The sequence below is a fragment of the Triturus cristatus genome, chromosome 1_2 (genome assembly GCF_964204655.1).
Source record: "Triturus cristatus chromosome 1_2, aTriCri1.1, whole genome shotgun sequence".
NCBI classification, from domain to species: Eukaryota; Metazoa; Chordata; class Amphibia; order Caudata; family Salamandridae; genus Triturus; species Triturus cristatus.
In genome coordinates, this window is record NC_140580.1 from 683070459 (window position 1) to 683085905 (window position 15447).

General features: G+C 40.5%; 1 protein-coding gene across 1 annotated transcript in view; it reads left to right on the forward strand.

The window, feature by feature from the left end:
- The window catches only part of NRG3 (neuregulin 3), a 1803861-nt gene that overhangs the window by 1686759 nt on the left and 101655 nt on the right, over window positions 1–15447 (forward strand). Inside the window, exon 7 of the mRNA XM_085608548.1 lies at window positions 1195–1322. Within this exon, the coding sequence (XP_085464674.1) occupies window positions 1195–1322 (128 nt within the window). The remainder of the gene's footprint in view (window positions 1–1194; window positions 1323–15447) is intronic.

Genomic DNA, 15447 nt, shown 5'->3' on the forward strand with positions numbered 1-15447 from the left:
GACCGATGGTTTCTAGTTATAAAGTACAGCTCTTAATTTTAGCTGGATTCGTTTCTCATGCTGCGCATGCTAATTGCATTATCCCAAGTGGGTTTTAGATATCGGTAGGTGTGGTACCAATGTTACACAAGTTAATTTCATCTATGATAATAAAGTATTCTAGAGCCGATGAACACACCAGTCCCTTTACGTGGGTCTTTAGAGACAGTGGGTGCCCGACCTTTTCCTGCTGATGTGTTGGGATCCTTACCCTCTGATGGATTCCTAAAACAGACTATGATCTCAGGGTGTCCATTATCTTTTTGAACAGCTGAAGAGAGCCAGAAATAGCCTTCTATTGAGAATGCTATGTGGTTAACTTCAAGGCAAACTACCCAAATATGTTTCCCTGTTTCTTGACACCAGAATGACTTGTGTTTTCTAGACTGAAGCTCAGATGTGATAGAGGATTGATTCTGGTCTATCTTCTCCAAAGCCACAAGTATGTACCAGACACTGGCATTTGCAGGTTTAGCATCATGCTTTGATGCACTCAGGATAATGTGTGTTATGTAAACTTCAGTAACGCACAACACATTTGTGAAATTACTGTATACTTCAAATTTTTGAATGAGGTACACATTTTATAAGCCTTTGAGCCACATGCATTTGAAACAGATGAACAATCTACATTTTCACTCACTGATTGCCATGAATCATTTTAGCAGCAAAAATAAACAAATTAATGTGGTGATATTTTTCCAGTCAGAGCAAATATATGCTGATGTTTGTGACCACAAAATTGAAATTGCAAATTGTGATGCTGCTAGAATTTTGATTGCTGTTATGCAGTTTACTATTATTTCTTTATGCGTTTGTTTATATTATTTTATTCATGGGTACTTAGAAGCTTGACTTTTTCTGGAATTTTATGTGGAAAATAAAAATAATAAATATAAAAATGCACCTGGCATTATAGCAGGGTAATCTCTGGTTAGCATGTTTTTGTAAAATGCATTATTTTAACCGGACAATTTTTATATAATAATTTACCATAGTTTAGCCTTGTTGCGGTTATCTTTATATAATAATTTACCATAGTTTAGTATTGTTGCGTTTTATATAACTCCAAACATAAAGCAAATTAATCAATTGTGATTTAAATAGGATTCAGTTTCCTTTGAATACTGATTTTTCAAATACTTTATTGCGCAGTATTCAAAGTCATTAAGGCAGCCTGGACCTGTGATGGAGAAAATTATGGAGTCAAGTTTTTCTGGCTCTCAGCCTTTTCCAGAATCCCACTTACCTGACAGAGGAAGCCAGTCCATCAAGCATCATAGGTAAGAAAAGATTTTCAGCACTTATATTTCTTATAAAACTTTGAGGGGGTTACTAAGCGATAATACAGAGAGAGAAATGGAGCTGTTAAGAAGCAGTCATTTGTTGAGTTTAAATCTTGCCAGCTAAATGTGGATTTTCTCATATTAATCCTTTGTAGGTGTGGCTAAATCTCTGATAAATGATTGTTGTATGAGTTTTATGCTTCATTTAAAAGCGGGTAGGCCGAAGTATCACCATTGTGGTAGAGACTGCAACCTTGCCACACCACAGATCTGCTAGTGTTGCATATATTTTCCCTCAAACTACTAACCGTGTCCATGGTCCATGGAATAGACCTCAGGAAAAAAATTACCTATGGCAGCGCATTTGCCATCAATGCCTGCATGGTGGACCTTCTATCCCATTTGTGATTACTGAAAATCGGCTTATTGTGGGAGGTCACCTCAAGTAATCATGTAACAAATGTCCCCAGTTTCTGCCAGGGTGAATAGGAACATTCAAGAGGTTTTCTGCCTGTGACCTTGATGTTGTATGTGGAAGTTGTGGTCAAAATGTCTGCTTCTTGCAATGGGGTTAGAGTTGCGACCTGAGTTGTCGGCCTGAAATAGTTGGCCAATACAGTGCCTTTTGTTATCAGAAGAACTTCAATTGCAGATTATGTGATATCTCCACAAATGGGAACACTGCCTCTCCCTTCACTCCAAATAAGACAGTGGAATGCATGGCAGGTAGCCAGGAAATCTATAAATTCAAGGCAGATGTCTCATTGACAGTGACTCAAACATAAGTCAAAAAACAATATGAATCACTGTATTAAGGAATGAAGTCCCCAAACCTTATTGAGGGCTATGATAACTATCTGTAAAATGGCAACTATGCTGGGTCATGCCATGTAAGTACAGACATATTTAAATATATGTAAAGAATCTAATAAATATTATCCGTGAGAGGAAGGATAAAATGTTGGCCTGTGCAGTCTGCACTGAAAATGACTGTATGCAAAATCAAATAACAAAAGCTTGCACAACAGCACACATGACATTAAAACACAAGGTGCCAAGGTAGGGAGTGGGTTGGATCTTATTGAGAGCCATATTTTCTATTTTTGTATGTGTTATGAGAAAGGGAGTGGGCAGGATAAGATATTGCTTTATGCACTTTCTTGCTGACTATCTCCCTACAAACACCTTTGCACCATTGTGCAAGTTGTGTGCTTCATGTCTAGTATAGGTTCCGTACTGGAAGGGTATCATTTTAGTACAAAATAGTATGCTAAACATCAGTCACAGACCTTTTCACTAAGCAACAGAGCATATCTCTTAGATGAACATGAAGCTAATGTCTTTGTTCTCTCAAGTGCAATACAATAATGTGGTACAATGCTGTGTTTAATCCATGATTCCTTTTTGCCTTGAAGTGTTGCCCAAAGAGAGCTCTTGTATATGCTCATCTTAAACTACAAGACTGTGGCATTGATGATTACACACAAGCATGGCTATCCCTATTCTCAACAACAATGGATTGGCATGATCTGTCTACGTGATTTGCTTTAAATTGGCCTTCTGACTATCATTACAGAAAATGACATGGCTGGGACAGCCAAAAATATGAATGTTTCAAAAGACTAATGGGCTTCCTAATAATTGTTTACATTTAGTTGGCTTTAAAGAATATTTCCAGATAGCAATAATGAGGTCTGTATAGGTTTTCAGTGTTGTATTTTAGCTAAGGAGCCAAGGGTAAGATGTAAACACAATAGTAATAGTAATTACCAAATAGCACGTTTTTGTTAATTGCTATCTGGTTATCGCTATTACTAATGGGCAAAGGGGGGATATAGCCCTATTCCTTAAATAGCGATTCATAGTATCTTGCAAATAGACCTACCTCATGGATATTCATAAGGGTGTTTTTTTTTAATTAGCAGGTAATGGTCCAATGGACCACTGCCTGCTCTTAAAAATTATTTTTTCAACCATTCTCCAAGGGAAGGGGTCCCTTGAGGATCCCGTCCCATTTGTGAATGCGTTATCATCATCTTAGAGTTGGCAATAAAGTGCAAATGTTTTGCAACTGCATTTTGGTCGTAAAACATTTGTACATCGAATGTGAATCGGTATTTGCAAGGGCCACCCTAAATACACACATTCCATATACCCATGCGCAAACCTAAATTGCGATTCGGTAGCAGCTCTCTGAGTCTCAATTAGGGCTTTGTACATTTTGAAAGGCTTTTTTTTGTTGCAAACTGCCCTTTTATGCAAATAGGGCCATTTGCAACCACAAAAAACGTTGTATCCCTAGCCAGGGTTTGGGTGCTGGGCCCAGTTACAGGCCAGACTCTGCGCTAAACTCCCTGCAATGCACCCTGCAATGCTAATGCGCGAGGCTGGCCTCTAGTGGAAGGTTGGGAGCAGGGTCTAGCCGTCTGCCATGAACAGTGTGTGGTTGGCTGCCAGCGGTTGGTTGTGCCAAAGGCCTTGTGCAGCAGGGAGTTGGGACGCGGGCCAAGCCCTGCATCCAACGTCACACTCTGCACTGCATTGGACATTTCACTTTACATTAAAAAGCCATAGAAATTCACTGATTAAAACAAAGTTCAAAGTGGTGTTTTAGTTAGGTATGGTAATAAGATCTTACTTTGCATTAAAAAAACTTAGAAATTGACGGAACAAAAATAAAGGTTAAAGGAACGTTGTTGCTAGGTGAAAATGTCAGTTAATGTATACAGGTTTAAAGAAACAAAACCACTGAAATTCACAAGAAATATTTATTTCAAACAACTATGAGGTAAAGTAACGATATCTCACGCCATCTTCATGCACTACTTATGATCCCACATATTACACCGTTGATGACATGTTCAATGACATCATTGATAACATCACTGCAACATGCAACATCTGAAATTACATTATTGATGACAACACTGTGCATGGTGAATATATGTATATATATGTGCTCGTGTGTGTGTGTATTTACTGAATAAAACAGGGGCCAAAGGAATGTTATAGTTAGGCTCAGATTTCACTCATACAGTCAGAGTAATTAATAAGATATGATTACCTGAGCTAACTATAATTTACAACCCAGCAGTGCACTGCTAAGACATCACACATAACATCACTCATGACATGGTTAGTGACGTCACTGATGACATCTCAAATGATATAACTAATGACAATACTGATGACATCATCCGGTGATTGTGAGTGTTTTCTAAAAGTATCTGAGTTTTAAAGAAATATAGTAAGATACTATAAAAAAGGTAAATGAGTATACTTTGCATACTACAAATGAGTGGTACTATTTGTAACACAAATTATGTGAGTGACTGTGTGGATCCATGTGAGAGGTGTCTGAGTGGCTCCTTGGATGTGTGAATGCTTGTATTAGTGAGTGGCAGTATTGGTATGTGAGTGGCTATATGGGTGAGTGAGTGACTGTGTGACTGTGTGGGTGAATGAGTGTGTGTGTCAGTGGTGTATCAGTGAGTGAGTGGGTATGTGAAAGGCTGTATAGGTGAGTGATGGGGTGTGTGAGTCACTCTCTGGGTAAGTGAGTGGGTACATAAGTGGTGTATGGGTGAGTGAGTGGGTGAGTGAATTTCAGAGTGGCTGTGTGAGTGAGTGTGTGATTGTGCCAGTGACTGTATTGGTGAGTAAGTACAAGTGTTAGTATTTGTATGAGTAAGTGAGTGGGTTGTGTGAGTAACTGTATGGGTGAGTGAGTGGCTAAATGAGTGACTGAATGGGTGGGTGAGTAAGTATCTGATTAGCTTTATGGGTGACTGACTCAGTATATGAGTGGTTGTCTGGGTGTATGAGTAGGTGTGTTAGTGTATGTATGCATGTATGAGTAGCTGCTTTGGTGAGTGAGCAGGTGCATGAATGGCTGTATGGGTGAGTTATTGGGTGTGTAAGTGGCTATATGAGTGAGTGGATGTGTGAGTGGCTCTATGGATCAGTGAGTGGGTTTGTGATTACTTGCATGGGTCTGTGAATGGGTATGTGAGTAGTTGTGTGGGGGTGGGTGTATAAGAGTTTGTATGGGGTGTGGGTGGGTGTATGAGTGGGTCTGTGGATGATATAATCAATGATGTAATTAGAAATGTCATCAGTGATGTCACTAACCATGTCATGCGTGATGTAATATGTGAAGTCATAAGCAGTGCATTGCAGGGACTTAAGTTATAGTTAGCTCAGGTAACTAACTGCTGAATTTCTATGGTTTTGTACTAGTGAAATGTGAGCCTAGCTACAGCGTGAATTTATAATGTTATTTTAATTCTGTTTACTAACTATAACATCCCTGTAACCTTTGGTTTTTTCAGTGAACTTCTCAGGTTTTTAAAAATAATTTTCCTAACTATAAAGTCCCTGTAACCTTTGGCATTTTCAGTGAATTTCTATTTAAAAAAAATGTTATTTCCTAACTCTAACCTGTACATTTTGAGAATGGATATGTGAGTGGGTGTATAGGTCATAAGTGGGTGTATGAGTGGCTGTATGGGTCTGTGAGTGGGTGTGTCAGTGGCTGTATGGGTCTGTGAGTGGGTGTGTCAGTGGCTGTATGGGTCTGTGAGTGGGTGTGTAAGTGCTTGTGTGGGTCTGTGAGTAGGTGTGTGTGCCTTTGTGAGTCTGTGACTGGGTCTCTGTGTGGGTGTGTGGGCCAGTGAGTGGGTGTGTGAGTGCCTGTGTGTGTCTCTGAGTAGAGGTGTGAGTGGCACTATGGATTTTGGGCAATTGCATACTTAGGGTATTTAAAAGAGAGAAACATGGATTCTGCTCTCACCAGGAGACAACAAGAAAGAAATCATTTGTCACAGTCACTACAGATCAGATTGCGTTCCATTGGATCTATATTGCATTCACCTCCATTAAGGAGATGCAAATCACTCTCAAGCTCTACTACAGAGCAGAGAAACATAAACCAGTCTCCACATATGAGGGTCTGTACAAAAATAAGTCTGCTTACATGGGCAGCTTGAAACCCATGCTAGCTGTTGCAATGGCATAGGCACAGAGATAATAATATGCCTATTTATTTGGCTCATTTGACTTGTATGCAATGCCAAGTCTCAAAAGGTTTCTGTAAAGACCCTCCATTTTCTTACTAAATCAGTTCAGTACTTTTATTTGTAAGCACAGCTCTAATTACATTCAGTTAATCCAAAAACATAATTTGGCTCTGTCCTGCAGAATATCTCATATTCTCCTAGCGAAAAGAAGTGACATGACAGATAAATTGCATGGGAAAAGAGCACAGATCTCTGAGATATAGTAACCGCAAGGAAGGGATTCATCAAGAAGAAACCATTTCTCTGAATCAGAAATTGATGTTGCTTTCATGTAATAAAGGTGTGAACTTTTACATGATGTAAGCAGGATGCTGTGAGCGAATCAGATGGGGAAGGGGATAGTAAAACAGAGGTGGACCAGTTTAGAGGTGCAATAAACCTGTTCAAGCCCTGTAGGTTGTGTTGCACTGGAATGGACAGAGATGAGAAAACAACAGTGCCATAGTTAGTGTTAACATTTAGCTGGAAAAGAGTTCTCAGACCCATCTATCTGCTGACTGTGGGTAACAAACCTGGCTTCTGGTCCTACTTGCAGACTGTCCCTAATATGAGTGTCATAGAGTTAGATGCTGAAGGCTGTGTGAGGACATTGATAGGGGTGTGAGAGTTTTATTACTTGTTACTTTATTCTTGTTCCAACAATCATATATCTTTCATTCAAATCCACAACTAAGTGTCTGCTAGTTAGATCCACTGTGCAACTCACTTTATAACGTTGTGGGTGTCGATCTCCTCAGCCCGGCAGCAAACCTGCTGCACTACACGCTTTTCCCTTAACTATGTGTCTTTGAACACATGTTTCTAAAAACCTCTTGTTGCTCAAATGGGTGTAATTTCTCATATTTATATGTTACCCTCATCTTCATTGCTTGATTTTGCTCATAAGAAAGTGTGTTTCATAGTAGTTGAAATATCACTCATAATTACACTGAAATGATGAAGTGAGTCACACAATGCAATCTAAAACCTTGGCAGTTATGCAAATCAATGGGGCCATGGGGCCTGGACATCTTTCCCTGGGTGCCCTGGAGCCTATCCAGGGCACCCAGTGTGCTATGGGACTGTGGGGGAGCCTCAATGCCCCACCAGTCCTAGCCAGTTTCACGCCTCTTGTGGGAGATGGCATTGCTATTGCACACAGTGTGCTACTGGATATGCAGCTCATTGTGTGCAAGAGCAATAGTCCCATTTCGTTCCCTGCCCACATATCTGCAGGCAAGGAAAGAGATGAACCCTCTTCTTCCAGAGGACGGGAGCACTTTAACAGTTCCCGCTTGCTGGAAGTGAGGTGTTTCTCCCACCAAGCAAACAGCTATGTCCCGGAGGCATGCACCCCGGCACATAGCAGTAGCCGTCCTGGGGAGTGGTGGTCCCCAGAGTCAAATATGGCTGTGTGGCCCCCTCCTTCTGTTTTCATGGGCCAGCCCCTTGAAAGTAGTGATGGTCTCCGGGGCCGTATGTGTTCTGGGGGGCTGCACCGCCCCACACTGTTTTTAAAAAAGATAATGGGCCCTAGTGAGGTGGTGGTCCCTGGGGCCCAGGGGAGTCCACCTGGCCACCCTATGTATTTATAAGATTGTAGCCCTTGGGAGGTGTTCCGACTTGCGTTGCAATGGTATGCGATGTAACATCGCAGTTGTTGTAATGACTGCGTTGTAATGGCATGTGTTGTATTGCATGCGTGCTAATCAAGGTTTACCATCAGAGGAGGATACTACACAGGCGGTTGCATACTCCCTCTACCACACAGATCTCAGCAAGTACTCACCAGTTTATGTTCATGAACAATACAAGTTCTTAATTATGCAAAGTACGTAGCATGATATTCGAAAGAAATCATCGTCATGGATTAAAACTTTCAGCAGTCACTTCAATAAATTCAACAATGCCTCACCTATACTAGACTATTAATTATGGACATAAAAATTCCTGCAACAACGACATGTACTAATATTGCAAATCCATTGATGCCACAGAACACCAATGTTAGAAGAGGAGTGGCAATTTTACTTTATCAGAAAGTTGAGTAATTTAGGATGAGGCTACCCTACCAATGTAATAATTGCGCCACTGGTGCATTAGCTGGTAACTAGACACAATATCGAGAAAATAAATATAGAATGGACATAATATTGAGTACAAAATATAGAATGGACAAAATATCGAATGGATAAAATATAGTGGTTAATAATATCGAAATGCAGGTAAGTAATATCGACTGTCAAAATATCAAAGTACATAATATAGGCATTTAAATATATAACATTTTTAATAATTTCGAATTTTTTTAAGTGTTTTGTATGTTAGTATATGTGTTAAAAGTGTATATCAGTTTTTGTAATGTATGTTTAATTTTTTTAAATTAATGAATTTTATGTTATTTAATTTTTGTGTAATTTAATTCCGTAGCGGCTTGTGGGTTTATAGGGGAATAGGGTGGGAAGTTATTTAATTGTAATTAAGTAATCTTTTTTAATTGGTATTGATAAATAATTTATTGTTAATTAATTATTAATTGGTAATTAATTTCGATTAATTGAAATTATTTTTTATTAATTGATTAATTGATAATTATGTTAATTGTATTAATTTATTCTTCGTAGCGGGTTGTGGGTTTATAGGGGAATAGAGTGGGAAGTAATTTAATTGTAATTAATTATTGAAAATATTTTTTTGTGTATTGATAATTGATTTACTGGCAATTAATTATTAATTGGTATAATTGTATTATTTATTAATTTTTGGCATTGAAAATTAATGGTTTGTTAATTAATTAATAATAGGTAATTAATTTGCTATAAATAATATTTATTGGTATTTAGAATTAATTCATTATTAAATATTTTGTAATTGTAATTATTTCGTATTAATTTTTTATTGGTATTGATAATTATTTAATTTTTATTAAAATATTACATCATTACTTTCCCTACTATTGCACTCACTGGAGTGGGAATATTAATTTTTACCCTAAACTATCCAACGCTTTCCCTACTGTTGCACTCACTGGAGTGGGAATAGTAATTTTTACCCGTCTGCTATCCAACGCTTTCCCTACTGTTGCACTCTCTGGAGTGGGAATAGTAATTTTTACCCCTACACTATCCAACGCTTTCCCTACTGTTGCACTCACTGGAGTGGGAATAGTAATTTTTACCCCTACGCTATCCAACACTTTCCCTACTGTTGCACTCTCTGGAGTGGGAATAGTCATTTATACCCCTACGCTATCCAACGCTTCCCTACTGTTGCACTCTCTGGAGTGGGAATAGTAAATTTTACCCTCCCGCTATCCAACGCTTTCCCTACTGTTGCACTATCTGGAGTGGGAATAGTAAGTTTTTACCCCTACACTATCCAACGCTTTACCTACTGTTGCACTCTCTGGGTGGGAATAGTAATTTTTACCCCTACGCTATCCAATGCTTTCCTTACTGTTGCACTCTCTGGAGTGGGAATAGTAATTTTTACCCTCCAGCTATCCAACGCTTTCCCTACTGTTGCACTCTTTGGAGTGGGAATTGCAATTTTTACCCCTACGCTATCCAGCGCTTTCCCTACTGTTGCACTCTCTGGAGTGGGAATAGTAATTTTTACCCCTACGCTATCCAACGCTGTCCTTACTGTTGCACTCTCTGGAGTGGGAATAGTAATTTTTACTCTCCTGCTATTCAACGCTTTCCCTACTGTTGCACTTTCTGGAGTCGGAATAGTAATTTTTACCCTCTCGCTATCCAACGCTTTCCCTACTGTTGCACTCACTGGGGTGGTAATAGTACATTTTACCCTCCCGCTATTACTTTAACATATATATATATATATATGTATTAAAAAATAAAAATGTATGTTTATTTTTCTAACTTATTTAATAATTTTAAAGTTATTTAAGTATTTTTAAGTATGTTTTAGTTAATTATATATATTATTTCATAAATTTTACATTACTGTTAAGGCATTTAAAATATTTGATATTTTGATTAACTATTTTTTTTTACAACGATATTTTGGATTCGATATTTTTGTACTTACCTGTTTGTAGATAGGGATTCGATATTTTGGCATTCTATATTTTTTCCTCGATATTTTGGCAGGTCGATATTTTCCTCCTCGATATTCTGTCAGTGATCCGCATTAGCTGCATCAACTTATCATGGCCTTAATGCAAAGGTAAATATGCCAGTTAGCCTGAGCCAATTTCTCCTCATAGGTTAGGATAGGATAGTATTTGTAAAGCGCACTGTACCCAAAGGCGTCAAGGCGCTGGGCAAACAAAAGCAGAGGGAGAAGCGCAAACAGCTGATTAAGAGGGGAATAGCCATGTTTTCAGAAGTTTCCAGAAAATCTGAAAAATGTTTATAGGGACAGCACACTGTGACGCTGGGTTTCAGGAGCACAATGCAACCAAGTCATGATGTCAGCAAAAACGGGTACATAGAAAGGCAGGAAATGCTGGAAGACCACATACAAAAGGCAATGTTGCTACATATAGTGGGAGCGTTACTTTTTATTTGTTAAGATTAATAAAAAAAAGATAGGTACACACTTGTTTCAGAAAACGTTGTCAGGTGATTACTTTTGATTTTTAACAATTTTCTTTTGAACAATTATTTGGGGCCAAGACTAAAACACGATTCCAACATAAACATACCAATTCGATGACAGTGCAGACAGAATGCTTTCTCTCCTTTGCAGGCTGCAATTAACTTTCAAATATGTTTTCTCTCATAACACTTATGAAAACATGCAGACATTTCTGACAGTGATTAGTAATGCACTGATTCAGAAGTGTCAGAAAACTGTCTGGCGACTTCATTTTTGTTCGGATTACACATTCGCCATCTGATTTGTAAAAGCTGCTCTGGACTTGCAAGCCAGCTGTAATTAGCGCTGAAGTGTTCCGTCATCTCTGATCGGACCAATTTTACAAATTGCTTACTTCTGAATAGTGATTAGTGGGTGCACTTCCATTGTGTTTTCCTGGACCAGTTTCCCATCATTTACCTGATTGTGCACTGAGGCATAATCAGAAAGATATTGAATGCACAACAAGACGTAGAAAATTGTTGGCATTGTCGATGCATTTCTGCAAGGGAGCAATCTTTCCTTTGTATCAAAGAATTGAAATGATTGCACAATTTACAAACTATAAATAATAAAAAATGTTGGCAATTTGGTGCATGGCTGACAGCATTAAAGCTGACGCCCTCTGCCATGCCTAACTAAATGATCAATAAAGCCACATGTGAATTACAGCAAACTGTAATGTGTTGAAAATCAAGAGTTCGATTAATTCCAAGGCAAATGCCAGTGCAAATACAGTACACAGCAAACAAATCAGAAGTGGTTCATCAGCTACCGAGGGTCAGATCTGTCCCCCCACAAAGTGAAAGGACACCAGGAACTACCGGATCCGTGTCATAGCAATACCGGAAGTACCAGACCATTAGCAAACCGACACCGAGACGAAGAGTCCAAACCGAACTTAAACTGCCCAGGAAGCAAGCACCCTTTGAGGCATATCAAGATCCCTGAGATCTACTCCATTAGTGGCCCTGCTGTCCCGAAATCCTCCCTGCAACCTTCCCGCCCTTGACCATGACGACCATCTTGACGCACAGAGCCCGGCTGACCGATCTATTCTGCACCCAGACTGCCCGGCCTGGGTACCAACAAACTAGCTGTGATCCCATGGTCCTGAGGCCCTTGCAACCGATCCCTCATTGGGGGCTCCCGGACTTACCTATAAGCACACCATCTACAACCTTTTTTGAGGTGGCCTCTTTCTTCCTGGTGCACCAGCTACCAATTACCTCAGTACCTCACTCCCGGCCGAATCCGGGATGTTCCCGATGATCAGCTGGTGGAACATAGGATCTTGGCCTGCTGTTACCCTAAACCTCGAAGGTGAACTCCTAGAATCAACTGAACAAATGTATAAAAATGTATGTATTTTTCTCCATAGACTTTTATTGTGCATATTTGCATACAACAGTGAATTATTTTCGGAACTTTGAAAATTCATGGCTAAAAAAAGGCTTACCTATAAATGATGTTCTTAGTCCTAAAAATTATATAAAAATCAGTGTTATTTTTGCAAATTGGTCTTGGATTTACCCTTGAGTGTGTGTCCCATTTAATGCCTCTGTGAGTACAACAAAAGCTTAGCACTACCCTATGATAAGCTTAACTGCTCACCCACCCCACCACAAATAGATCGTTAGTATTTTCTACTTTTGACTCTGTATACCAGTCTGGTTCTCACTGGACTCTCTGCACAATGTGCTTAATTTTAGTGCACCATATAGAGAGCCAGCTGCCTACACCATTTAATATTAATTGTACGAGAACAGGTGGTATTTATCGCACATGATAAATAATGCTACCAATGGGGACGTTATTTTTTTTTTCATCAAGTGTGATAAATACCACCTATTACAGGTTGTTGGGGAATAACTTGCAGAGTTTGGTGTTTAAATCTGCATGATACAGTAAATACCTCATGGTTTTACCCCATTAAATTTCGTCAGGTTTGACCTGCCAAATTTTAATGAAGGTTGAGTTATTTAACGCATATGATATTTATCGGATGTATTAAATACTTTACAACTCGTAATTCCAACCCATGCATAAAAAGGGTGTTACATACGGGACGGGTTTTAAGGAGTAACTGGTAATCAAACAGTAAGGGGCTGATTCCGATCTTGTCGGGAAAGCCCTCCGTCCGATTCGGATCCAGAGGGTTTTCCGACCGAGCCATGACCCTGGAGTCTGACCGAGCGAGTACGATGCAGCCGTATGCTGACAGACTCGGGTCGCTCGGACTCCCATTGTCCAATCGTACGACGCGTAAACGGGCTGCCATTGACTTAATGGGTACATTGCAAACAAGGGCGCCCCCTGTAGTGTGTACGTGTTGGTGCCGTCCATGCATGTGTAGGGGGACCCTTGGGTCTCCCCCTGTGACTGATTTGTAAGGCTACAGGTGAAGGGGGTCCGGCGCGGACCCCCGAAGTCCGCTTCCAGGTGCATTTACGTGTCGGAAGCTCCTACTCGATTCGCCTGTCCGAATCGTACATCGTACTGGCTTGGTCGGAAATCGCCTCCATTGCACGGCAGGGTGTGCTTACGGACAAGACGTATGGAGCGGTTCAGACCCGGAAACAAGTCGGTCGGCGATTTTGCGTTTCTCGCATCGTACTTGCTCGCTCGTACAGCTGTTTGAGTCGGTCGGTAAACACGCGTACGGCTCGTTCTTTTTCCGGCCGGATCGCATTCGAAGCCCCCCCGAGCGAGAACAGAATCGGCCCTTTAATGTAGTGTCAGCGCTATAAATATACTTGACCGCAACTTACCACTATAACATAAATCACTGATGCACACTCCTACAGTTAATTGGTGATATAACTAGGTATAGTAATGACACCTCAGAATTGTGAAAAAAGCTCAAATTTTGCTTGAATTAACCTATTTCAGGGTCTGTCAGCTGGCTTTGGGAAAAAATATCAAATTGTGTTTGAATTAACCCGTTCCAACGTGTGCTAGCCAGACTTTTGCACTATTTTGCCAGCTCAATTTATTTAATGTCTTACTTGCTGCAAATTCCTGGATCAAATAGCCGTATTATGTGCAACCTGTGACCAATTTGTTATACCATTTTTGGTACAAACAGGAGTTTATGCTTGTAATGGGAATAAAGACCCAATTATAACAATGTACAGAGTAATTAAAAAATCAACATAATTAAACCTAAATTGTACTCATAGTAAAATTTAAATTTTTACCTTCATTACAAGCTGTATCATGGACTTATACAATGAACCTAAAATAATTTCTCATTTTTGAGAAGACCATGTGGAATTATGAGCGATACATGTGATTGCTGGTTGATGATTATAAGAAATCTGTTTTTTAAATCAATAAGGTTGATGTTAAAACATATTGAATCATGTTTTCATGGCCATTGAAATAGTCTTTTTTTATTTTCAGTGAGTTTTTTTCCCAGCCCAAGAATATGTGCTTCATGCTTGATTCAAATAGGAGCTTAAAGCTTTTGCTGCAAAAATAACAAAGGTGCCAATTACGATCCTGGAAAAACCGGGTACGAACCGTCGGTCGGAGCGTTTTCTCCGTTCGACTCGTACCCGGTTGTAAAACTTTACAAACATGGAAGTACGATTCGCACGGAAACACCATTTCCGTACGAATTGTAAAAAACACCGACCGACGAAAATATACATACGAATGTGATCCGGGAATGCTCCGACGTGACGTCGGGACGCTTTCAGGCAGCGTTTCACGACCCAGGAAGTACGATTCAAACCGACAGCAGTCCGGACGGCAATATTTTCACGGCACCCAAAAAGTGCCGGAAAAGCGAAGTACGCCGCGAAACGACCAGTGAAGGGGGCCCGGTACGTGCCGTACCCACCCCCCAGCCCCCGTGAGTACACACCGAAACCCCCCGTGTATGTACACCCGTGTACGTACGAGTCGAACCCCCGTGTATGTACACCCGTGTACGTACGAGTCGAACCCCCGTGTATGTACACCCGTGTACGTACGAGTCGAACCCCCACCCGTGTCCGTACACCCGTGTACATACGAGTCGAACCCCCATGTATGTACACCCGTGTACGTACGAGTCGAACCCCCCGTGTATGTAGACCCGTGTACGTACGAGTCGAACCCCCCGTGTATGTACACCCATGTACGTACGAGTCGAACCCCCACCCGTGTATGTACGGTGCGTACCCCCAGTGCTACACAGGTGTACATACACGGGGGTTCGACTCGTACGTACACGGGTGTACATACACGGGGGGGTTCGACTCGTACACGGGTGTACATACACGGGTGGGGGTTCGACTAGTACATGGGTGTACATACACGGGGGTTCAACTCGTACACGGGTGTACATACACGGGGGTTCGACTCGTACACGGGTGTACATACACGGGGGGTTCGACTCGTACACAGGTGTACATACACGGGGGGTTTGACTCATACACGGGTGTACATACACGGGGGGTTCGGCGCGTACACAC